The sequence below is a fragment of the Tuber melanosporum genome, assembly GCF_000151645.1.
Source record: "Tuber melanosporum whole genome shotgun sequence assembly, scaffold_19, strain Mel28".
Classification (NCBI taxonomy): domain Eukaryota; kingdom Fungi; phylum Ascomycota; class Pezizomycetes; order Pezizales; family Tuberaceae; genus Tuber; species Tuber melanosporum.
Window position 1 is genome coordinate 844,411 of NW_003298852.1, and position 26,570 is coordinate 870,980.

A 26,570-nucleotide genomic window follows, 5' to 3' on the forward strand; every position below is an offset into this window, starting at 1 on the left:
CCCCCTCTCTCTCTCTCTCTTTTCGTTTCATCGTGGGGAACGTTCATTGTCATTAGCATTTGATATTATTAATACAAGGGTAGACCATGAATTCATGGTATGATAACTTGTACTGTACTGTACGCAGCGGAGATGAGTGGTTAGATAATTATCATAGTAGTGGTGAAGCGCCCTGTCAGATGTTTATCCAAATCAGAGCTACCGTAGACTAAATTACCATATTGAACTCGACAAAAGCAAGAACTGGAGAACAAAACATATAATTAATGGTCGTGGCCAATCGTTACTGGTTATTATTGTTATTGTTATTTCATTTCCCCTTCTCATTACAAGTACTGTACTGTGCTCGTTCATGACACTGTGCTGGAATGCATGCTTTTTCTGGTGTTCCCAGAATTACCCCCCTAATGGAGGATTACTTTTTTTGATAATGCTCGAATTTCAGCATTGATTATAATTATTTTTCCTTTTTCCCTCAGAGAAAGAAAAAATTCAATCATAAGACGTGGGTTTCGTCGCTGATTTGAGGAGAGTTCTTCACAATCTGCACACAAGTAGCATGCTGCCTCACGGGAGCGCAGTAAGAAAGAAGAAAAGTTTCAAAACAAAAGTCAAGTATTGTTTTAGGGTTACTGTAAGTTAAGCTACGGTATTGATCGCGGGCCGTCCGTCGTCTGTGCTCTTGGACTACGGTAAGGGCATGAACCTCGGTATGTGCCGTGGTTTAAAGAACGTCTTTAGGATCACGACATTCGGACATTAAAGTTTCTCCCTTCTTTTGAGTCGTCTCGTGGTGCAAAATAGGGCCGATAGATATATACGTCACGTGAAGTGTGATAAGAAAGATCTGGCTGAACCTCCTGTGGCGGTGTGCCCGGATAAGGCACGTGACGGATATACTACCGGCATCACTCGTAATCAGTGCGGTCGAGTCCAGTAGACTACAGGTCTGCGTTGTAATGTGCTTCACTCGAGCGCCGTTTTAATGCCTGGTGGTCGGGGAAGTAGGCACCTCCCGGGGACAGAGGGATAGGATTAGTCTACAGCTAGCGATTTTTCAGCTGTTCATTGATTCGGACAACTCCCCTAGCCCCGCTGATTGTCAAGCATCCCATAGCATCCGCTACCTGAAGAGTATTTTAGTGGGTGCTTGTGCCTGTTATTTACGGGTAGGCTGGGAGGTGTAGAAATGATTCGTTGGCTGGTTGATTGGTTGGGTTATCGAGTTCGATATTGGAGTGGGGGGGGGGACGGTAGGGTGATTCCTGGGTTATCGTTATCGAGAAAGTAAAGAAAATTGCGGAAAGAGTGGAGCCAGAAAGAGAGAGCAGTAATGATAGTCAGCGGTAGGTAATCCGCTTGCGAGTACCTAATGTGTATGATATTTTTTTCCCATTCACTCATTCTGATATCTCCTATTTCCTCTCTGTTGGAGGGGGAATGTGCGTGCGTGCGTGTACGCGTGCGGCGGCGGCTGTAGCTTGAGGATAGTAGGGTATAGTACATCGGTTCGAGTGAATTGATAAGGTTTGTTGAGGTGAGTCGCTCACTAGTAGGCATATTGCTTGGACGGGGGGAGCTGTTATCGAAGCACGGAAGGAAAGGGTGGTGGCCACGTTCCAGCTGTGTGGGCACGAAAGAGGGCGAGTGGTGCGAGGGAAAATTTCTATTTATGTCTCTAAAAAAAAGTTCCTTTTCTTCTCCCCTCTCCCCCAAGAGTGGCGTTGGCCGCACGAGAAGGGATGAACAGGGAGAAAGTGCTGGTACCGGTATTTTCTCGAGGCGCAACTTGTGCGCAGGGTCAATAGATAATGCAAGGTTCCCGTAACTACATGAGAAGAGCTTCTGGACCTGCGCTACCTGCATGACCGTTTTGAGGAGCCGGGCTGTAATGGAATTGTTTCTATGGGTATTGGTGAATTCACACGTGTTGGTGGTGGTATGCGCTTGCCGTATCTCGATACTTTGGGGAGCTCGCCCTACCACCTGTTTTAAAGCAATCTGGCTGGTGTCACCTACGGTACCGGAGACAAGACTCAAGTCTTCCCATGTTTTGTTTGATATTGATGCCGCTACCTGGTGTTTAAGATACCGTACAGCGCTTGGGTCAGTCATCAACTGTGTGTGTCCGCCACACCAGAGCCATACAGTGCCGTACAGTGCCGTACCCTAACGGTAGTGCGAGAATCACTCTAACCTCCGGGATTGAAAGCGTCCTACAGGGCTGCACGCCAACTAAGGGGAGATCCAGCCGGTCCTCCTCCTATCATACCGGTACTCTAACCCAAGGCACGGGCCTCGAGAAGTTTTTCCGCGCTAGGGAAGCAACCGCTATCGGGTTCCTTGGACATCAAGGAGCCTCCGGGCTAACGCCTCCCCCAAACTGGAAACCCATCCAACAGATCCCCACGCATTGGCACCGTTGGGGGAAAGGAAATTTCACCTTTTTGGTGGAAAAAGGGAAAAGGTGAAGGAGGGGCTAAGTTCAATGGCCATCAAACTCGGGCACTGATTGTCAGGAAGGAGCTCTGAGCCCAAGGTGGACTAGATCAGATTTTTCAATTGGCAACAGTATCCTTATTCACCGCCTTTGTCTGTTCTTGGAAGGCCCATGATATCAAACCTTCGTCTTGCTTTGGTCTAAGATTGTCTATAACGTACCCACGCACTCGGGTGAATGGTCGAGGCTTCCCGCAAGACAAATGCTGGAAGCTGGAATGTTGAACCTGTGAAGGAGATATCGCTGCGAAAGTAGCCATTTTTTGTGCCTGATACCGGTATCGAGATGTTGCCGGCGCTTTACGATAGTAGGGCATGGCTTCCGTGGTTCCTGTTAGATCCTCTGTGCCGTGATATTAATGGCAATGGTGGTGGTGACGGGCACTTAGGAAATCGCCTCTCTGAATCGATAGAGCGAATTTCCGGTGTACACATCTATGAGGGATACATTCTCCATCTATCCCGAACCTCCCGGACTTTTTTCCCACACTCCTACTCCTTTCCTCATCTTCCCCCTCTCCTTCCCCCATTAATTATTTATTTATATCTCACTTCTTGGAACTTATATTGCGATATTCCACTTGAGAAAGTATACCCCCCACTGAACAGGCGGTCTAGTTAGTCGGTCCTTTTGAGGCACCAATTTTTTGCTCTATTTTTGCTCTACTTTATTCTGGTCTAAAATCCTTAAGGTTCAATTGTTTTCTCTCCCGTTTCCTGCACACCCTGAAGTATACCTATACTTATACTTGATACTCAGTATTATCACCCCTCGCGGCAATTGAGTATTCAGGTACTCCGGCTTATCAAATAAGCCTCCCCTTTACCCTGGGGCCATGCCGAACCCTCCACCCTCATCGATATTAGCCACGGATTCATTTCTAGATGGTCCGAAAGCATCGGAAGTCAACGACAGTTCAGAAAACTCTAGTCGTGGCGGCAGTCGGCCGGGGAGCTCCAATGGCGAGCGAGTTCGCGGTAATCACAGAGTACGATTTGGCTCTGGGGAGGTCTTGGACGTCCAGAACAACAGACATACCTTCAACCTTCAGTCTCCAGAGGACTGTCAATCCTCTAACAGTGACAACCCGGCTCCTGATTCTCCTGCCTTAGAAACACCCCCAATTACTCTAACCTCGCCAAATACTTCCCCGTCTGGTCGTATATGTACCCGCATCGAGTACTTCGGTCCGCCAATTGATATCACAGACACACCGACAAAAATTCCCACTCTACCGTTGAAGGCACCACCGAGAGCATTCGGTTTTAACAGCAACGGTGGGGACTTGGAGCTCAATGAGAAGTGCGACAAATTCACCGAGAATGATCGATTATCATCTCAAGAAAGAGCAGCTAGGCTGGGGAGAATCGGGAGCTACTCAGCCCCGAGTTCAGCACGTAGTTCACCAACTCTCACCGCATATAGTGCTGGCGCTGGTCAGGCTCAGGGAGGAGCACCTGTTGGTGATATACCGTTTCTGGATCTTGGGGATACCCCACCGCAGGACTGTAACGATCCAGCAAGGATCGAAAGGAACAAGATAACAGCGATTAGAGAGGCTTATGAATTAGTTATACAGCACACAACACGAGGAGTTACAGTATTGAACGGAAGGTCTAGGGCTAGTGGAATGGAAACCCCGGACCACGGCCTGAGGTCCGGAACCGCAACGCCGGTGGCCCACCAGCATGAGGGCTATGCCCAGCCTCCGAGCCAGTATCGCGGAGGTGTTCTTGGGAGTTTATTGAAGCTGTATGATCCATCGGGAGGTCATGGGAGCTATTGCGGTCATGGGCGCCATAGTAGCGTGGGGGGTATAGCAAGCCCAACGAGTTCTGGGCGTACAACACCAAAGTGGTATACCAAGAGCGCAAACACGTCGACCACATCGCTAGGAGGACCTCCGGTAGCTTCTAGGGCCGCATTTGGATCTCCCGCGGGACCAGCTGTTGGGAAGGATCGACCAAAGGCGAAGCATCGGCCACACAGCGGTGGTAGTGGGGTTGTCGATATATTAAAAAACTTTTCTAGGCCTAATTTAGAAGAAGAGATCAAGGCGAGCTATTTTCCATTTTGGTTTAAAATTTAGGCTAGGTCCACCCTGTTCGCGTAGCATGGGTTCTAACGACTGGCTTCAGATTACTGTTCATATTGCGGAGACCCTGGCAAGACAAAAGTACATCTTGAAGCTTTGCAGAGCTTTGATGCTTTATGGAGCCCCAACTCATAGACTCGAGGGTATTTTCGAAATTCCTTTGCTTTTGGTTAGAATTTTTGCTGACCTAAATCAGAATACATGAAGATGACATCTCGGGTTCTTGAGATCGATGGGCAATTCTTATATATCCCGGGCTGTATGGTCATCTCTTTCGGGGATTCCTCGACGCACACTTCGGAAATGCAACTTGTCAGGACAAGTCAGGGCGTTGACCTCGGAAAACTTCACGACACGCATGAGGTTTATAAAGAGGTTGTCCATGACATGATCGGGGTTGAGGAGGCCACTAAAAGACTGGATGAGATCATGAAGCGGAAGCCAAAACATAACCCATGGATTTTGATACCAGTTTTTGGTATTGCTAGTGCTTTTGTTGGACCTTTTGGTTTCAAGGCTCGGCTTACCGATATGCCTATTCTCTTTGTTCTTGGATGTATTCTTGGGTTCTTGAAACTTATTGTGGCACCGAACTCCGAGCTTTATGTATTCTCTCTTCATGGATTTTCACTCGGGATTTTTGCTAACCTTTGTCTAGTCGAACGTCTTTGAAATATCGGCTGCTGTTATAACGAGTTTCCTTGCGAGGGCCTTTGGTTCGGTTCGCGGGGGTAGTGTTTTCTGTTTCTCCGCTCTAGCGCAGGCCTCTATTGCTCTGATTCTGCCTGGTTATATCATATGTAGGTTGCCCTCGTCCTGGCCCGGAATTAGCGGACGACCGAACGCTAAATCCTTGCATTAAGTATGTGGGTCCCTTGAGCTTCAATCAAGGAATCTAGTGGCAGGGTCGGTTCGAATGTTTTACGCTATCGTCTACTCATTGTTCCTTGGCTTTGGGATCACGATTGGATCCGCTCTCTACGGGCTCGTTGATAGCAATGCCACATCTGCTACGACGTGTCAGAATCCGTTGGATTGGAGGTGGAACTTCCTGTTTGTTCCCCCATTTTCCTGGTGGTACGTACACTTTTCTGAATCTTTAAATAATGGGGTAAGACTAACCCGTACCATAGTCTCTTGACAATTAGCCAAGCTAGGTGGCGACAGGCCCCAGTAATGATAGCGATCTCCATGGCTGGCTATGTCGTCAACTTCTTTTCTAGCCAACGATTCGCGAACCAGCCACAGGTCGCCAATAGTCTAGGAGCATTCGCAGTCGGGGTCTTGGGCAATCTCTATTCAAGAGTCGGCCACGGTTTAGCATTTGCCGCCATGCTTCCGGCAATACTCGTCCTAGTCCCCTCTGGGCTCGCCGCCCAGGGCTCTTTAGTCTCCGGTATCCAGAATGCAGACGCCATGATCAACAAATCGTCAACAGCACCAGAACCTGCATTGAGCCAATTTAACTCTATAGTACTCGATGTTGGATTCTCCATGATCCAGGTGGCCATCGGTATCACAGTTGGCCTGTTCGCAGCAGCGTTGGTGGTGTATCCATTTGGCAAGAAGCGATCCGGGCTCTTCAGCTTCTAAACTATACACACAACTACCCTCTGTGTTATTTATTAATTGCCCTGTGTATATTTCCTCTGTTCTCCGATCTCTCCTAGTTACTGTCGCATTAGAAGGAATTGTGTGCTCGGCGCCTGATGTTTTCTCCCCCTCTCTTTCCCTAATATTCCTCTCCCTCCTCAATTTACGTACAGCAAGAAATACGCACCCACTTATCTAATGTATTTTCCTGTTTCTTCCCTTTCCTTTATCTTCCTTTCATTTTTCTTCTTGGAACCGAACTCGCATCGGATAGACGGCCAGTCTCATTTTGCATATTTTTTGGATTCATCCATTCGTCATAATACTTGATTGCTTGGCCCGCCGGGTGGGTGTTATAACCTTTTTCTTCTTTATTTCCGGGAAGAGTTCCATCTGTTCAGCTCAAGTTAGACTTTTCTCATCTCTCCTTTCCGCTTCTCCCCAAGCATAATCTCAAAATAATTTCCCCACACCCCCCCCCCTTTCCGTAATTATAGTGAACGGTATCACGAATTTATACTGTACTCTATCTATACTGGGCTGCCAGTTTATCATAGTATTACTAGCCTCGATTTTCTCTGCCCATCGCCAACTCAACCATAGTTATTTCGAAAGCCCATGCCGCCCAACCAACCAACCAGGTATAATTCTCTCTTCTTACAAGTGGGACATAGCATAACGTTGATGAAGGCACAAGGAATGAATCCCACAAACTCGCGATACGGTACTGTACTGTATGATACAGTGCCCGGGTACCGCAACGACCTTGCGCAACACAGCACAAAATAATATGTCGACATTCCCGCTACAAGAGTTGATAATAAATATTAACTTTGTAATTTAGCTATGATGCAAGTACCTACTCCGGCATAGTATCGAATTTACCGTATGCATCATGGTGATGCCCACCGTGGTACGATATACGGTGGGCCGACCCGTCAAGCAAGATTAACATTCACGCCTCACGGAAGGAGCCGTTTGCTCCGGCGGGCAGGGGTCGATGACATGACGCTGGGTGGGTGCACTGTGTGTGGTTGGTGGTGGATGGCGGGGTTTACGATCGTTGAAGATTGGCACCCCGTTCGCACACGCGGTTTTAGGAAGCCAGACATTGCGCCAGTAGTTTCGCATAACATATACACTCTCTTGTCAATTAAGCACAATGAACAAGAAAACAAACAGGACGTTCAGAGTTGAACTTCCCAAAGCGAGAGGTAAAGAAAAAAGGGTATTCTCTCAATATACTGCCGACTTATACTACACATTACCCAGTACTCCACCCAGGAGTGCTGGTGCCAACAAGTTCTCTATTTACCGCCCCATCCCCACTATTGGGAGTATGATAGTAATATCAAAACGCGACTCCCGGTTCTGGGCTCGGCGGAAAAGCTAAAGACCAATAGTAACAAAAGGAGGGGAAAAAAAAAAGAATAAAAAGAGGGAGAATAAAAAAGAACTTGAATTCTCGTGCAAACATTCGTGGAGCATCATGAAAGGTAAAATGCAATGCATGGGGGGTGAGGAAAGAAAATAGATGTAGATCGCAGAGGATGTATTTTTGAAATGGAGGAATATTCGGGATATAAGGAAATAGATAGATAACGCTGAGGATATGAGAGATGGGCTCGGTAAATGAGTAAGTGAGAGAAGGAAGGAAGAGGGTGTATAAGAGTCGGCTGAAATATCCGTAACTTCATTAATTAAAAGGGCAATAAGTAGCAGAAAATATAAGAAAAAAAGAAAAAAGGCGATAACCAACGTGAAGCACCCAAGTAAAGAAAACACCCAGAGCATGAGATGACAATAAAAGGCAAATAAACGGTTCTACAGTGGGCCCTGCTCGTAGTCCGAGACGGGGCTTATATCATACAACCCGACATCAGCATCAGTTCCGCTTAGTGCTATTATGGGCAATAGCTGCCTAAAGTTATAATAGCATGGAACGACGTGAATTGTCTACTTCCGGGCGGGAGCTTGCGTCTTGACATTGTTGGACAACCAGCCCTGTTACGGGAAGTCAGCACCAACTCCCCCAGTATCCCCAAGGCGCACGAAATAAAACATCCATGTGAAATGAGAAAAGACATACCAATCCCTCAAACAATCCCTCGCCAGTAGTGGCACAACTAGGAACCACATACCAGACCCTGTCCTTCAGTTTGTGTAACTGAAGCTTCTCTGTCACCTCTGAAGGCGGCATACCTAATTTGCATAGTGTCAGCTAAATTCTGCAACACGGTGAGCTGACCTCGCGCTGCGGGATCCAATACGACGCTCCGACCTGGCTCTTCAAAATGGTAGATAGGGATTACTCACAGCCAGGGATATCTTGCTTATTAGCGAAGACTAACAGGAGGGACTCCTTCATCTCTCGGTCCTGAATAATCCTGTGCAACTCTTGCCTTGCCTCATCGATACGGTCACGATCATGACTGTCGATAACGAAAATCAGGCCTTGGGTACCTGCATCGAAAGATTTATTAGACACCGGAACACGACAGGATGAGTGCTGTGGAACTGGGGCACTCACCAGAAAAGTAATGGCGCCACAGAGGACGGATCTTGTCTTGACCACCGACATCCTACGTTAACAAGTCACCGTCAGCCTCGACCCCGCAGAAAGTTTTGTAATCAGGCGATTGTCTGAAAACTCACCCAGACGTTGAACTTGACGTTCTTGTAAGTTACGGTCTCAACATTGAAGCCGACTGTGGGAATTGTTGTTACATCCTGGTCAATCTTCAATTTGTAGAGAATAGCTGGATGAAAATAAAAATAAAAAACAATTAGCCTCTAAGCAGTGGACGACAGAGAGGGGCTGAAAGCAATTCCGGAAACGGGGCATACTCGTCTTTCCAGCCGCATCCAACCCTAACATGAGTAGCCTCATTTCCTTCGTTCCAAACAGTTTACTCTGGCCCAAGGTCAGTAATAACTCATTTAAAATGTTCCTAGCAAAATATTACCATGACTTTTGATATGGAGCCTGTCGGAAAACATTAGTCTCCTCGAAATTATCTCCTATCTGCGAATAGGATTTCGATCACCTACCACCCATCTTGAACTTGTGGTCTTGCTGCTTCTAAGAAGAGCAGCGACAAGTTAACGTGTTTATTTGAACCTTTTTGACGGTGGGTTCCGGGAAAGGAGTTCAAAGGTTTTGATTTCTTTCGACCAGATGAAAAGGAGGGGAGCGAGCCTCGTACGAGTACAGTAGTAGAGCCTTGTGGATGGGAGGGCCTGTCTGGATTGTATACGTGGAGGGTGTTGCCGCGACAACAACCGACGCGAAAAGATAATCGGGTTTTCGGACGTGTCGTGGGCAGAGAGAAGTATTTTGACGTGAAGCTAAAGAAGAGCGAAAAGGCAGTAATGGCTATTTCTTTGGGAGACCTCGGGGGAGTAATTGGAGGGGGAGATTTGTGTGTGGGGAGTAGGTGTGTGATGTAGTTATGGAAGCTTTGTGTGGGAGAAATTGAAGATTGCGTGGGAGACGAGGTGAACACACTCGGAAACGAGAACAGGGAAAAACAGGGATGGGCCTCCCACAAAAAAAGGGGCCGTAAATTGGACCCAGGCTGTGAAGACCGGATGATCCCTTCAGGTATGATATGATGGGAAAGAAATGAAATTTCACCCCCAATATCTTGCACTTTTACTCCATATTGACGATATTTGCATCAAAATTTTGTTCACCGGAGCAATTAATAATAATGATGATGATGATGATATGATGACTGCTCCGGTAACTATTTCATGAAAAGGGGCTCATTTCCACAGCGGTCACCACTGTCCTGCAGAGTACCGTCCCCCGACTTGACTGCACCAGGCATACGTCAACAAACCCCATCACCATACCCTGAATATCATGACCTTTCAACATGTTGTATATTCGGCCATCAAATGTAGCTATAAACAAGTAAGAATACCAAAGAGAAATGTTTACTCAAAGGTAATTCATGATTTTTAGCAATATATAGGTAGTAGGTTCCCATCAAAGACAGGAATGCAGGGAATCTAATAGGTACTCTACTCGTACAGTATACTGTAGATACAGGTATGAAACGGTAGATATCTCCAGAGAAAGTGGCAGGCCTCCTCTAGTCAACGAAATGGGGGAAACCTTTTCAATACTAGCGTGTCACGGACATTCACTGTAGAATACTAGCTAACCTTTAACTAGAGTAATAAATCTATTGGGGCAAATCCTACTTTCAGAATCACTCATGTAAATTCGATAAAAAAAAACCTCCAAAAATTCAAGAGAGTAAACCAGAAACACTTCTAAATTTTAGAATATTTTTTAAAGATAAAAAATAATTAGGTAGATAGCCAGTGTCGCTTAAAATTTGTTAATAAATCTCCTTTTTAGGATAATGCTTGTGCCAAGCTGTGTTGAAACCCATGTTTATTACCTTGTTTAGCACCTCAAGAAATCGCTTTTTTTCTCACAAATCACATTTTCTCTTCCTAATATGTCTCTAAGACTTCCCCCAGAAAAGGAAAAATTCTAATAAATACATGCAATGCTGTTTTATTTCCAAAAAAAAAATTCGATTTTTTATAATTTTTTATGATTGTGTTTTCCTGCTTAGAAGTTGAAGAGTTATTTTCTTGGCCATGGGTGAAACCTTGCATTTTGCTGGCATTCGCAAATGTTGGCTGGTATTCTACAGGGAGGGACCGGGATTCGCTGGTATTGTGTAGATTTTCTCCAACGAAATGGGGTGGGCGGGGTATGCAGATTAACCTCCTGTAGCACCATTGAACCTGTGACAACCTCTATGGTGACTGTTTTCGTTATCCTACAAATCCTAGTGCCATACCATACCAGTATTTGTCCTTATAGTGTCTATTATGCTGGTCCCCTTTCATCATGTACGAGTATTGTACGGTACTATCGCGTGAGATAAGCAATAAAACCCGACACTAGGCCAGAATATGGAAATGTGAATCTGGCTCCTACACAACAATGTATATGTTCCTCTCATAAAACAAATAAATATCTATAAATATAGTAGTAAAAAATATATTTACCCCTAACTACAGTATGTCCAATCCCAATTACTGTACCGTACTTGTGACCTTCCTCCTTGTCATCAGTCTAGAATCTCTGCCTGCAGCTCTCGAGCCCCTGTTCACTGCGTCCGTGTGTCATTCTGTCTCTGGTAAGTGCCAACGGGGCCTTCGGCGAAGGACTGTGGGGGGTCTGTCTCCCCGTGATAGGGAATGCGGTGATCACGAATAACCAGGCGTTGCAAGCTGTCGATGGTCCCTACCCTCCACGCCAATATTTGGTATGCCGAAACCACTTCTATGAACCGGATGGCATCAGGAGGGAGCTTGTAGGATTTCCTCTTAAGATCCAATTCAAGATCTTCATCCCCCATAAGCTTCACTTCGAGTACCTTGATGGCAGGCAATTTCGAGACAAATTCGAGGAAACCATCGAAGCGGTTATATGGTGGCCAGGCAGCATGGTAGACTACAGTAGTAAGGTTGGGGAATGCAGAGGGCTTGAAGGATGTAATCCCGGGCCCAGATTCCGCCCTGCCCAGAAAATATTTATCATCCTCCTCATACAGAGAGCGAAAGTTGCCATCGTTTACATGGAGCAGGCGAATAGGGCACTGCTTCAAAAGCAGTATTTTGAGATCGTTATCGTCGTCAACCTCTTCGAGCCGTAGCCTCTCGAGCGTAGCGAGAAAGTATGGCCACCGAGCTGACTTCTCTCGGAGAGTGTGGTGGGTTCGGTACTGACGTATTGACAAGGATTTCACGGAAATCTCCCAGAGAAACTTCTTCAACTCTAATCCAACCTTCCCCTCATTCCACTGCGACCCCATAGCCAGCCCTATGCTCTCGATCGTTTTCTCCAAAGCATTGTTCAGTATGAAACTGCGCAATTCCTCAATGCTCTTGCACGTGTGTCCTTTTTCGAGGGGTAGCTTCACCGAACGGAAAAGGAACGGGAAGCATACAGCGCGAAGCCGCCTGCATGTCGAGGACAAGTTTTTGAGCGATGGCTGTTCCTTGGATCCGTCAACGGTGGTGAATTCTTCGGGGGTCTCGACATATTGAACGATGTTGAGTAGAAGTTCGGTGGCCAAGAACTCTAACGAAGCCATGAGGGGGTAGGGACCGGGTGCTAACTGTGGTCGTGATGCCGGTTTCTGTTTGTGATGCGGTGCTCCGCGCTCGACAGGGCTATCGTAGGCTTGGTTTAGATCGCAGAGGGGGATCTTGGTGGGGTGTTGTGTGCAAGATGTTTCCAAGGGGCAGCTGTTACGTCGGAGTTGATGAATAATTACGATATAAAGTACCGGGGGTTGTGGGTAAGTCTGTCGAAACCGAGCTGATTCGTTGTAGATGTTCCAGCCAATGACCAATAGGCTGCTGCCACTTGTAGCGATTAGTAAATATGTCACGATAGCAAAACTCTGAGTACCCCATCATTCTTCACTTCAACAATTAAACTGATACTGCAATTTCAATCACTGTATTACCTGCTTTTTTTACTTTTCTTCTTCACAATAAGAGCTAAAGGACGTCAAGGGGATTGTATTCCAGCAGGAGGGAGTGTGAAGGGCTGTGAGACTATGTGTGATGAGCACATGCAAATTATTACTCTGTGAGAAAAAGCAGGAATGACCTGGAAGGTAGGTAAAAAACAAAAAAATAATATTAAGAACTACAAATGAAAGGTGAAAACTAATTATTAACTTGGAGCTATGATATAGGAGATCAGAAACCAGGAAGATTTAGACTACTACACATGTTAGAAAATCTATTATTATACAAGACTTAATGGTGATTTCTCCTCTAATCAGCCTCATTCTAGCCGGCCGGTGATGTTCAATGAAGCTGAGAAGGCAAGACTTTGGGCTTTTGTCACCCGGGACAAAAGAACTCATCATCTGTAATAGGAGGAGGTACTTATAGAGATGGGGTATGTGTTAGGCAGAGACAACCTGATAGACTTCAGAGTTGTGTAGGCCAATCAAGATTCGTTTCTGTAAATGGAGATTGTCTAAGAAGACTCAGACAACACTCGTTTCATTTGTGACTACTAAGAGCGAAGTAAAGTAGGTAAAGTAGTATAGAATTGTAATAATAATATTATATTGTTAAAGTCTCTTCTCCATTGCTTAATAATGTCTAAAAGCTTGAGAGACACTTCGATATTTATATTCTACATCTCAGTGTTTGCAGACTACTGTCATGAATGTGGCTTGGCATGAAAAAGGTTTTCACGTGACACATGGTTATGAGTCACAGGTATGTTATTGTTTCACACATATGACTCATTCGAGTCAGATGATTTGTTATGTGTGGGATTTGTAATGCTTTCGCACATAGCCCAAATATGAGTCATGGGATGTGCGCCTGGCGAGTATGCCTTGCAAGTGAACCGTGGGGGTAAGCCTTGCACATATGATTTATGTTTTGCACATGACCTCGTTAGAAGGTCATGGGTTTCACGCATATGACTCAGTCGAGTCATATGACTTGTTTATTGCGTTATGATTGGTTTATGAGTTTTTTGCACATGACCTCGCTATGAAGTCATGGGTTTTGAGCATGTGACCACTTTAGTCACATGACTAGTTTGTTATGATTTGGTTTCGCACATGTGACCACTTTGGGTCACATGACTATAGGTGGGAAGAATACTATATAAGGAGGCTGATGCGGCCGAGGAGGATAGGTTCTTCATACTTTATTCTAAGTACGTTTCCTACTTATTACTTTAACAAATATAAAACAGCTTTACGATCTTTATCTTTATTGCAACGATATTGTTACGCCAAGGAAAGCTCTTTACGAAGAAGAGTTAGAGAAAGCTTACGATAGGCGTTCCCGATAGAAGACAGAGGTCTTGTACTATCGGTAACATAGGCAGAGGCCTAGTGCTATTGTAAGACGAAGAAAGGAGAAGAAAGAAAAGAGATATATCATTCCCCGTTGCCAAGAACTAACTATCCAAGGAGGGATCGTTACATTACAAAGCGTCACCTAGTGCGACGCTAAACGATACAAGACGGCATCCTTCAACCTAAACAGGGAAGGAGATATCGACATCGACGTTCAAAACCTCAACCTAGGGGGATTCAGCGATGCCCTAGATCATGTTTCAGCAGAGCCCTCAAGAGTAGCAAGCCCAATAACCCTAGAGAAAGGATCACCAGTCGATAGCTCTCCCGCAGGAACTCTACGACCTGAGAGAATGTTAGGATCAGTAGTACCTGGGCCACCAGCCCCTGCTGCTCCCGCACCAGGCACTAGCATACTTGGAATAACTGAGAATCAGTTTCAAGCATTTCTAGCAGCAACACGAAATACAGGATAAGGAAACATCCAACGACCGAAAGCAAAAAAACCTGACACATATGAAGGAGCCGATGACAAGATACAAATATTCCCGGCACAGTGTGAAGGATATTTTGCCGTTAAAGGCTATGGAGAACACTATGATGAGATCAAGATTCCATATGTGGAATCTCTACTAAGAGGACTCGCGGAGCAATGGATCATGCCGTTCCAAGATAGAAGGAAACAGAGGGAATGGGTCACGTACGAAGAGCTCAAAGCGACACTCTTCGAACAATTCGGGGATCCCAACGCCAAAGAGATGGCAAGATGAAAGCTGGAAAAACTCCAACAAGGAAAACAAACCTTTTCGGCATACTGGAACGAATGCCGACTATTGGAATACGAGGCCGAGTTTGATGATGCTACCTTCTACATCATCCTCCTAAGAAACTGCAGCGAGAGACTCCGAGAGGCATGGGGAATTTCCAACTTACATTACACCATGGTAGAACGATTTGCAAGGTGAGCCATTGATAAGGAAAGCAAGCTAAACATGGTTCGAAGCAACTCAGAAAACACTATAGTACGCAGGGTGGTCCAATCATCCAGGAATGTGGATGGAACCTTCAAACTGCAAGGTACACTTGCAACGCATACTTACCAGGCGCACGTCCCATGACTCATATTTGAGCTATGTGTGAAAGCATCACAAATCCTACACATAACAAATCATATAACTCAAATGAGTCATATGTGTGAAACAATAACATACCTGTGACTCATAACCATGTATCACGTGAAAACCTTTTTCATGCCAAGCCATGTTCGTGACATCATCAAGGCTATACAAAATCCTACTGGGCATTAAATAGAATAGATCATATCTCATAGCCCCCTCCGAGTCAATCATCAGATCTAAACCTTATTGAAGCCTTTTGGGCTGATATAGCGCCAGAACTGGGGTAGATATATGAGTGGATGTTAAATGAAAATACATTGATTGTAATGTTACAGGTAGTATGGAAAAACATTACTCCGGAATGACACCGATAGCTTATTAGAAGCATATGCTGTAGACTAGAAGCTGTGATAGCAGCTGGAGGTAATGCTATACAGTATTAAATTGTAAATATACTTCTTTTCTTCTATTCTATAGACTGATGAGATATGCAGATTATAGACCTTCCAATATGGGTTAGTAAATTTCACTAGTCTGTTGATTATTCATCCAGTAAAGTAGCTTTACCTGTTCTTCAAGAAAGGAATTCGTGTAAGTATTTCCACCAGCAAAAATATGTTTCAAACATCAAACTATACTCTGAGCTTCCAGTTCACTCAAACTCAGTTTCTAGCCTGACTGAACTTCAAAAGTATTCATTCTCAGCTGAGCCTAGCAGCGTATTACCGGTAAGTTTATAGTACTAGTATTAGGTTAATAGAATATCTGTACATAGGTTCTAATATACTCATAGAATAAAAAGAGAATATTATGAATGCTACGAGTGCTAGAGTTAAAAAGACTTACCAAAGACGAGGCCAAAATCTTTAATAGCATTCCTGAGCTACCAGCCTTCAATGCTTATGAAAGTTTATTTCCTCTGCACTCTGCACTCCCGATTCTTTTCTCACCAATAGCTAATAGTTTAAAACCATTGGAGATCTTTGATCTTTTTATCGGAGAAGATATATTAGTACCAATCATAAAAAATACAAACTAGTATGCTGAAATAAAGTGACAAGGAGAGTGTAATGTTCCCTCTTTGGATAATTAGTGCTTGGCGACAGGGAACGATACTTCTCTTCCTGTCTTCTTCTTCTCTTTGTCTTACGATAGCTCTAGGCCTCTGCCTATGTTACCGATAGTACAAGACCCTTATCTTCTACCGGGACCACCTATTGTAAGCTTTCTCTAACTCTTCTTTGTAAAGCGCCTGCCTTGGCGTAATGATAATGTTGCAATAAAGATAAAGATCGTAAAGGTATTTTATATTCGTTAAAGTAATAAGTAGGAAAAGTACTTAGAACAAAGCGTGAAGAACCTATCTTCCTCGGCCGCATCGGCCTCCTTATATAGTGTTCCTCCCGCCTTTAGTTATGTGACCTAAAGTGGTCACATGTATGAAACTAAATCATAAAAAACTAGTCATATGACCAAAGTGATCACATGCTCAAAACCCATGACCTCATAGCGAGGTCATGTGCGAAACTCATAAACCAATCATAACGCAATAAACAAGTCATATGACTTGACTGAGTCATATGCACGAAACCCATGACATCATAATGAGGTCATGTGCGAAACATAAATCATATGCGCAAGGCTTGCCCGTAAGGCATACTCGTAAGGCATACTCGTCAGGCGCATGTCCTATGACTCATACTTGAGCCATGTGCGAAAGCATCACAAATCCCACACATAACTAATCATATAACCCGAATAGGTCATATGTGTGAAACAATAACATACCTGTGACTCATAACCATGTGTCACATGAAAGCCCTTTCCTCGCTAAGCCACGTTCGTGACATTAGCTCCCCTCCTCCTAAGCCTGAGTCCCATCAGGCTTTTTCTCCCAGTTTCAATAGTTCCCGTCCTGCCGAGAGCATGGTCCTTCTCAGCTTGTGGAACTTTTCGTCTGCCATCCTCCATCTGACCCTTACCGATTCCAGAGTCAGATTCGCCATCTCGATCGTGTGCCGCTGATTGTCATTCAGCTGTCTAAGCTCCGCGATCGTTTTGTTGTTTGCCGAAATTGTGGCCTCGGCTTGGCACAGTTGTTCTCGGACTCCCCGGATCTGCCTGTGTAGGCTCCTGACATCCGGTTCCGTGTCTGCCGAGGAATTTTGGGCTCCTCCCTCCTTGGACCGCGTCCTCGCGGCTCATGCCTTTCTGGCATCTTCTTTTTCCAACTCTGTTCAGCTTCCATCCTTCTGCAGGTAGAATCCTGCAGATATTTTTTGTGCCCAGTGCATCCTGCACCCATTTCTGAAGCATTGTTGCCAATGCTTCAGGACGTAGTCTGGGTGTGGGCCACGCTTTCGACATTCCCTCAGGAACTATCTGGAGCCTTCCTTGTCGCCAAAGTGTGTTTGGCACCCGTCATCGTAGCATACCGTCCATGATGTGGTGTTATACTATGCTTGTCTTTCCCTTTCATTGAGTTCTTCATCGGTTGGCTCCATGAATGAGTATTCGGGGCTGGTGGGTGTGGTTTGGCAGGGGCTATCGCCCCAGCCCTCGTGTTGCTGTAACGGCACGGGAGTCTTTCCCTCTCCTTTGTCTTGGTTGAACGTGATCGTCACTTGGGCCGGGCTTGCCTGGGTATCGCTGGTAGAAGGTTGAGATGGCATCTTGTGCGTTTTCGAAGTTGTGTACAAAGTACCAAGTTTTATCGTGTTCAGGAGAATATCCTGTCCATATGGCTCGGTATTGGAGGTGACCGTGGAAGAAGCGGGAATCGACTATTTCGTCGAGCTCGAATTCTGGTTCTCCGTCGAGTTCGATCGGAGGGAGAGGAATAAGCGTTTATGAAGGAAACTTGTTGTCGTTGTGTAGTTCGAGGAGTGAGATGTGGAATGTATTGTGTATTCGCATTGAGGGGGGAAGGTCGAGTTTATAAGCTCGGCTGCCCACTTTTTCCAGTATCCGAAATGGTCCTATATTCTTGTAGTCCGATTTCTTTGATGGTCGCGTTGTATGAATATTGCGTGGTATTAGCCATACCATATCTCCTGGTCATATGTTCGGATCTGGTCTTCGGTGCTTATCGTATTGTTCCATCTGTCGTTGTTGTGCTTGACTCATTTCGTATTGTAATGTTTCGCGTAGTTTCCCCATATCGGTTTTATCCGGTATCACATCATTAATCGTATGATATGTGGTCTGACTTTATGGATGTTGTCCGTAATTTTGCGAAGAAGGGTGTCGTGCCAATTGTTTCTTGCTTTCCATTGTTGTATGCGAATTCGGCCATAGATAACAGCTTGTACCAATCATCTTGCTGATAGTTGACATAGGCTCTTAAATATTGTTCGAGTATCGCATTTACCCGTTCTGTAACCGGTATGGGTACTTGGTTATTGGTTTTGTTTTATCTTTTGTTTTAAGTATCGCTTTGATACTTGGTTTGTTTTAAGTATCGTTTGATACTTGGTTTTGTTTTATGTTTTGTTTTAAGTATCGCTTTGATACTTGGTTTGTTTTAAGTATCGTTTGATACTTGGTTTTGTTTTATGGTTTGTTTTAAGTATCGTTTGATACTTGGTTTTGTTTTATGTTTTGTTTTAAGTATCGCTTTGATACTTAAAGAGTTTTACCAAAGAGTATCAATTGATACCCTTGATTAGTTTCGTTCATGCTAGACATGAACAGATTTGTGTATTTAAAGACCGCCTGTTTCTACGATAGAAAAGGCAGACTTCGACAGACAGTATTTCAATATACTTGGTTGAACGGTTACTTCTTTGTTCCTCAGTACGCCCTCGAAGCCTCCTTTAGTTCCCAGCTCTCGCCTCCTCTCTGGAAGAGCAGGACACCTGCCAACTATCGTATCTATTATCGATAACGTGATTAGCACCTTGCGAACAAGTTACATTTTTTTAACCTCAGCAAGTGGTTAAGAACCTGTCCCTGGATTTAGGCCTGATCAACCTATCGATATCCACCTCAGAACGCTAGCGGAGAGAAGCGGCAGAATCACAGCACATTCGGCTTCATCTCAAACCAAGATAGAGTCTTTGACGACCAGGAGTGGGAAGCAAATCCCACGGCAAGACCTTACAAGAAAGAAACAACCCCGGAGCTCTGCCAAAGAGCCGGGCGATCCTGCAAACACGGAAGACACACAACCCCCAGGAGAATTCCCTTCTACTCCAGCAAAGAAGCCTTCCTTTGAACCTCCAAACGACCCAGAATCTAGTAGCGAATCAGATATGGCTAGCACAGGAGGAGGGCCTTCTGGAGGAGGGAAATCTCGGGCAAGGCCTGAAGAAGAGGAGGTACCCGCAGCATTTGAACCCCCTAAGTTTAAACTTCACCTCCCAGCGAAGTTCACAGGCGAAGGGAAAGACCTCAAACCTGAAGCCTTTGAACGATGGGCCACAGAACTCTCACACTTCCTACTCTTACAAGGAAAAGATGTGGAAGACCCTACAACCGGACTTATCATTGGATCATTCTGTGAAGGAAAGGCAACCGACGCATACCACCAATGCTATAAGGACTTCGGCGGGAATGTAAGATTAAGAGGATCTACAGTTCTCGATTACCTGAAAGGATGATTCCAATCCTCTATAACCAACGACCTCCTATACAACAAATTCAACCAGCTCCAGCAAGTTAACGGAATGCATGTCAAGCGAATCACCGATGTGGCTACGGACTTGATAATGTATAAGGACCGAATGGAGAGAGGAAGCATCTCCAAATACATCCTGAAGCGACGATTCTACGACACCATGCACCCTACCCTCCGGCGAGAAGTAGAACCACTCGAGGAAGATGGCGATGATATTGCAGTAATTATTGCAAGAGCAGAACGAAAGGACGCCATTCTCCATGAGACCAAGGCCTACAAAACACAGACTTCCTCTAGTAGAAATAGTCAGCCAAGACACAAAGCCTCCAGCAACTCTGGAGATGACACCCCACGGGTTTTCAAGAAGAAAACAAAATCCTCCAAAGAATCGAGACGGGAAAAAGGAGAATGTTTTGAATGTGGAAAAACAGGACACATGGCAAAGAACTGCCCTTCGAAGAGAGGAAAAGGAAAGGCAATTAAGCAAGAGGCATCGGCCAACAATGTTGAAAGCGATAACGCCCAATCTAGTAAATATGAAGAAATCCATATCGGATATATCAATGTGGAATGCAACAGTGTTCGACCTCCGGCTACATTCAAGGCACACACCGCTCTGGAAGGAACAATCCTAATCAGTGGTAAAAAGGCTCGAGTCCTATTCGACACTGGCGCAATCGGAAGAGATATGATCAGTAATGCCTTTGTCTCTGTCCATGGACTCCCCACTCGAGACCTTAACCAACCCATACCAGTCAATATGGCTGTAAAAGGATCACGATCCACAAGCCATAAAACCTGTAGTGCAACCATTCGACTTGGTTCAGCAGTCCTACCCCCCCAGGAAATGCTAATTGGAAACTTAGCCAAATACGATGCCCTAATAGGCATGCCATTCCTGAACCGCCACAAAGCTATAATCAGGTGTGGGGAATCAACCATCGATTTCCCAGATCAGAAGGTCAGAGTCTCATGCAAGCCAACAAGCAGAGAATACCGAGCCGCAGTCTGTGAAGCAACTACCCAAAAACTATTGGATGAATACTCTGATGTTTTCCCTGATCAAATACCCGAAGAACTGCCACCTATGAGAGAGGTGAACCACCACATCCGCCTCCGAGACCCCTCCAATCTCAAGAACCAACCGACCTACTCTATTCCTGACGCATACAAAAGCCCACTTTGCGATTGGATCAACCAACAACAAAGAAGAGGAGTCATCTACCGGGCAGAAGCCCCAGGTGCCGCTCCTATGTTTGTTCAACCCAAAGCAGATGGCAAGAGGATCCGTCCCTTGGTTGATCTCAAACTACGGAATGAAAACACGGTTATGGACAGCTCCACTATCCCAAACCAAACACAGATCCAAAATGCAGTTGGACGGGCTAGATTCCGAAGTAAGATTGACCTAAGCGATGCCTACTTCCAAACTAGGTTAGACCCAGAAAGCAAACGCTACAACAGTTTCAAAACACCCTTCGGAAGTTTCATTAGCCGAGTTATGTTACAAGGTGATATGAATGCGCCCGCCACCTTTATACGAATTATGGAAAACCTCTTAAGCGAATACCTCCACCATTTTGTTTGGGTCTACATTGATGATATTCTCATTTTCTCGAACACCGCAACAGAACACGCCTACCATATAGGTTTGGTTTGTACCAAACTTAGGGAAGCTAAATTCTACGCTAGCAGAAACAAATCAATCCTGTTTGCCGACAAACTCGATATTCTAGGACATGTTATAGATGATGAAGGAATACATGCAGCCCCAGGAAAAATAGCCTGTTTAACGGAATGGTCAACACCCCGGAATCAAAAGGAACTCATGCGATTCCTAGGACTAGTCAACTATATTTCCCAGTTCCTTCCACACCATGCCACTGTAACAGCGCCGCTCACAGACCTTACCGGTAATGCAGAATTTGTCTGGACCCACACTCATGACCAAGCCTTTACCAACATCAAGGAATTGATTAAAAGCGTCAATGTTATCCAACCTATCGACTATAGTAAACCAGAACCGATATGGTTGATTACTGATGCATCGGATGTTGGAGTTGGAGCATGGGTTGGGCAAGGGGCCTCCCATGAAACGGCAAGGCCGGCGGCATTACATAGCAGGAAGTTCACTAACTCACAGATGAACTATGGAACAACAGACAAGGAAGCCCTTGCTGTGATTGATGCTCTCGCCGCTTTCAACCACATCCTGATGGGCAATACCTTCACCATTGTTACCGACCACCAGCCTCTCACTAATCTTAAAACAGAAAGGATACCAGGAAGAAGAAGAACAAGATAGATAGGCGAAATCAGCAAATACGATGCAAAAATTATCTACACCCCTGGAAGAACGAACTATTTAGCTGATGCTCTTTCCCGCCTATATGAGAATCAAGACCTCGCAAACCCTCCCCTTGTTCACGACCACACAAGACAAAGCGAGGACAGCCCTGACGACACCTCCTATGAACAAGAAACATCGATGGCTGCGGCCAGCTCTACTACTCCCTCCAATCCTTTCTCTTACACCATGTACAGTGCTGCCGGAACAGAACGAGGAAAGGACGTTGATGAAGAATGGAAAGACAATTGCACACTCCGCAGCACACCTCCTCACGAACTTGAACAAAGTAGACTCCACTGGTCCCATTGCTATCACGACACCTGCCCTTTTCACCAGACTGAGATCAAGTTCGGCAACAGATACCAACGACCGTACTATATGCCTGCTGATGATTCCAAAAACACCAGTTTCGACACCGTTGAAGGAGCAGAAGAAGTGATTAATGAAGATGAATCAACCCAACCCCCTTATACCCTTAATCCTGTTCCAACACGATACCAAGGTCTTGAAGAACTCGAACAAGCAGCAGCCTACGTGGATGCAATATCCTATTTACACCCCCCACAGTCAGCCCCGCCATCCTCTCCTCCCATAATCGATTCACGACCACTATATGGTGGACCCTTACGAGTATACAACAATGAAATCATTGTCTCGGTCATACCCCCTACTATTCCCGAGCATGGGCGTCAACTCTACGAAACCTTTGAGGAAGAGGAAGCCCCTATCGAACCAACAAGAGGATCCCTAATTGAGGAGGAACGAGATGTCAGATCAACCACAGAAGAATTAACCTCCTCTTTCCGAAGCCAAATGATAGCAGGATACCGCCATGACCCGATTTACTTCAAAGCCATGGATGCCTCCAGGCATGGAGACCTCGCCCCCTACAACATATCCAATAGAATGGTCTTTACCAGCACCCGTTATGGAGAACATTACCTATACGTACAAAAAGGCCATATGTTCAACGGAATGACGATTAGAGAATATGTCATATCCGAGATTCACAACAAAGGACACCATAGTGCAGATCGCAACCTCCAATATGCCTCAGAATATGTCTACTGGCCTGAAATGCGAAAGGACTTCCGCGATTTTGTCAGGCAATGCGAACTCTGCCAGGCAAATAAGGAGCGAACACAACTTCCTGAAGGGAAAGCTCAGACCCTCCAACTACCATGTGAAATATTTGAATCCTATGCCATCGATTTCGCAGGACCATTCAACAAGTCCGCTGGATATGACACCATATTGGTAGCTGTAGATCGATTCGCTGGATACACCTGGTTAATACCAATGAAGGTTACCGACTCCTCTAAAGACACCTGGAATAACCTACAACGACACTTATTTACCCCCCACGGGTTCCCCTTTTCTATTGTCAGTGATGCTGATCCCCGCTTTACCACCAGATTCTGGAAGCAAACCTTAACCTCTCTCGGAATAAACCACATTATGGCTGCCCCAGGACACCATGAGACTAATGGCCAAGCAGAACGAAAAATCCGCGAGGTCAAGACCGGGACTAGGAACATGATCAATGAACGACAAACCAACTGGGAACCAGCCCTAGTTGAACTAGCCGTATATATCAATGCCGGATTTTCAGATACCCTGGGAATGTCACCATATAAGACAGTCTTTGGCCGCCAATACCCTCTCTTACCTACAACTCTATTCAAGAACTCCTCAGTCCCTGCCTCCGATGACCATCTAAACCGCCACCAAGCAATTCGGAACGATGCCTTCCAAGCTGTTAAGGCTGCCTGATTCCGAAGCACCACTACTGCCCAGAAACGACGTCGTAAACATGTTCCCATCTCACCAGGAGACATGCTCATGGTACATGGTAACATGTTTATTACCAATGTCGGACGCAGCAAGAAACTACAACCCCGATGGCGAGGACCCTTCAAAGTCATATCCTTTGACGAGCATACAGAGAATTACACTGTCCAGATGGATGGACGCATGTACCGCCGCAATACTGCAGTCTTTCACGCCTCAGCTGTCAAACGATTCCATCCCAATGACGACTCCAAGTTTCCTGGAAGAACCCACTCTTGGCCTGCACCTATCATCATCAACAAGAAGGATGAATGGGAAGTTGAAGAAATCAAAGACCACCGCCTTTGGCATGGAAATGATCAGTTCCTAGTCAAATGGAAAGTATATCCAACGAGCAAAAACAGTTGGGAACCAGTGGAAGGACTTGAGCACGCTATGGATATGGTGAATAGATGGTGGAAAGACAACATGCCAAACGAATCCCTCCCCCCAACAATCAATTATATCACCATGTGCTGGACACCTACAATGCCAGAAACTGAGCGATGGCACGCAGAACTCGAAACTTGAGATGGATTTTGGGCACCACACTTTGAGTCAGAGTTCGAAAGTAGCGATGAGGAGAATCAAGCTATGGAGCAGGATCTCGACAACTTTATCTAGTCACCAATCACCATCCGAATACCATAACGATGTCAAACTATGTGGAGCTCAATGGGAGGCAGCGACAACAGGTTGTTGGACGGTTGTTGAACCGCGATGTTATCCAACTTGAAGACTACTTCGAAATCCTCTGGATTGACTACTGTCCTGATTGCGATCATGCTTGGGTTGATGTACAGCACGAATCTGGTATTCGTGACTACTGTGATTTAGACTTCTTTGTGTCTAAGTGTTTCCTTAGAGTTTCCGCTTGTCCTTGGTGTGATACCTATGATGAAGAGTTTTTGGCGGAAACTGAAGCCATGAGTTTCTCGGAATCCGCCTTTGATGATTATTAGGTTTTGTTTGTTTAAACAGTTGTTTTGTTTTGGGGAATGTAACCGGTATGGGTACTTGGTTATTGGTTTTGTTTTATCTTTTGTTTTAAGTATCGCTTTGATACTTGGTTTGTTTTAAGTATCGTTTGATACTTGGTTTTGTTTTATGTTTTGTTTTAAGTATCGCTTTGATACTTGGTTTGTTTTAAGTATCGTTTGATACTTGGTTTTGTTTTATGGTTTGTTTTAAGTATCGTTTGATACTTGGTTTTGTTTTATGTTTTGTTTTAAGTATCGCTTTGATACTTAAAGAGTTTTACCAAAGAGTATCAATTGATACCCTTGATTAGTTTCGTTCATGCTAGACATGAACAGATTTGTGTATTTAAAGACCGCCTGTTTCTACGATAGAAAAGGCAGACTTCGACAGACAGTATTTCAATATACTTGGTTGAACGGTTACTTCTTTGTTCCTCAGTACGCCCTCGAAGCCTCCTTTAGTTCCCAGCTCTCGCCTCCTCTCTGGAAGAGCAGGACACCTGCCAACTATCGTATCTATTATCGATAACGTGATTAGCACCTTGCGAACACGTTACACGTTTCTTTTGTCCATCCGTTTGTGGGTGGAACGCTGTGCTCATTCTGTTTTGTATCCCCATTTCTCCGGTTACTTTTTTCCATAGTCCCGATGTGAATAGTGTTCCTTGATCGGTAATGATATTCTTTGGGAGGCCGTGAAGTCGAAAGACCTCTCGGAAGAATGTTTGTATAAAATCTCTCGTGTTGATGTCTTTTCTAACGGGAATGAAATGACTCATTTTGGTCAGGCGATCCACCACGACCAAGATGCTATCGCAATTTTCCGATGTTGGTAGGTCCATGATGAAATTCATAGTAATTGTTTCCCATGGTTGTTCTGGGACTTCATTTGATTTTAGTAGTCCATATGGTGTGTGTTTAGCCGTTTTCGTCCTCTGGCATATGTCACAGTTTTTGACATATCGTTTGACATCTTCGCGCAGTCCTGGCCAATAGAATGACCTAGTGATGAATTCTGTGGTTTTAGCTATTCCTCTGTGTCCTGCCGTTCGGATATCGTGGTGTTGTCGTATGATGTCTGTCCTTATCTCCTCTTCTTCCGGAATCCATTGTTTTCCATCGTACCACATATTTCTGTCCTTCCATTGGCATAACCCCAGTGCAATTCCTTTCATCTTCATTTCTCCTTCTTCTAAGTCTTCTCTTATTGCCTGGATTGTTTTGTCTTCCTCGTTTGCGTTCTCAATTCCTCTTTCTTCCTTGGATGTGAATTGGATAACCTCCATTGCCTCGAAGTAGGTTTTTGGTAATAGGGTGCGTGTTTTTTGTTTGATCCTTTCGTCTTCTTTCGTTTGTGGTTTGTCGCTTGCAATCCTTGTAAGAGCATCTTGCTTTCCACTTTCTTTGCCTGGTCGATATTTGATTTTGAAGTTGTATTTGCTGAGGTGTTCCATCCATCTTATCTGGCGGTCGTTTAGTTCTTTCGTAGTCATGAAAGGTACCAGGTTCTTGTAGTCGGTTAGAACTCAGACTGGATGGTCGTTGTTCGCAACGTATCTTCTCCATTCTTTTAATGCTTGAACTATTGCCAATAGTTCTTTGTTTGTAACAT

At 45.0% G+C, this 26,570-nt stretch overlaps 3 protein-coding genes; 1 reads left to right on the forward strand and 2 right to left on the reverse strand.

Moving 5' to 3' along the window:
* The first annotated feature begins 2,159 nt into the window (after nt 1–2,159).
* Nucleotides 2,160–6,672, forward strand: GSTUM_00005412001 (uncharacterized protein). XM_002837482.2 has 6 exons: nt 2,160–4,448; nt 4,546–4,738; nt 4,792–5,201; nt 5,254–5,395; nt 5,459–5,672; nt 5,729–6,672. The coding sequence occupies exons 1-6, from the start codon at nt 3,336–3,338 to the stop codon at nt 6,186–6,188; spliced, it is 2,532 nt and encodes an 843-aa protein (XP_002837528.1). The 5' UTR covers nt 2,160–3,335; the 3' UTR covers nt 6,189–6,672.
* Nucleotides 6,673–7,319: 647 nt separating this feature from the next.
* Nucleotides 7,320–9,641, reverse strand: GSTUM_00005413001 (uncharacterized protein). XM_002837483.2 has 8 exons: nt 9,240–9,641; nt 9,155–9,174; nt 9,036–9,102; nt 8,844–8,947; nt 8,719–8,770; nt 8,505–8,651; nt 8,278–8,390; nt 7,320–8,192 (listed from the first exon to the last, which is right to left on the reverse strand). Exons 3-8 carry the CDS (start codon nt 9,076–9,078, stop codon nt 8,145–8,147), a joined length of 507 nt encoding a protein of 168 aa, XP_002837529.1. The 5' UTR covers nt 9,079–9,102; nt 9,155–9,174; nt 9,240–9,641; the 3' UTR covers nt 7,320–8,144.
* Nucleotides 9,642–11,326: 1,685 nt separating this feature from the next.
* Nucleotides 11,327–12,424, reverse strand: GSTUM_00005414001 (uncharacterized protein; the record flags this gene model as incomplete). XM_002837484.2 has 1 exon in its annotated part: nt 11,327–12,424. The coding sequence occupies exon 1, from the start codon at nt 12,314–12,316 to the stop codon at nt 11,327–11,329; it is 990 nt and encodes a 329-aa protein (XP_002837530.1). The 5' UTR covers nt 12,317–12,424.
* Nucleotides 12,425–26,570: the final 14,146 nt, after the last annotated feature.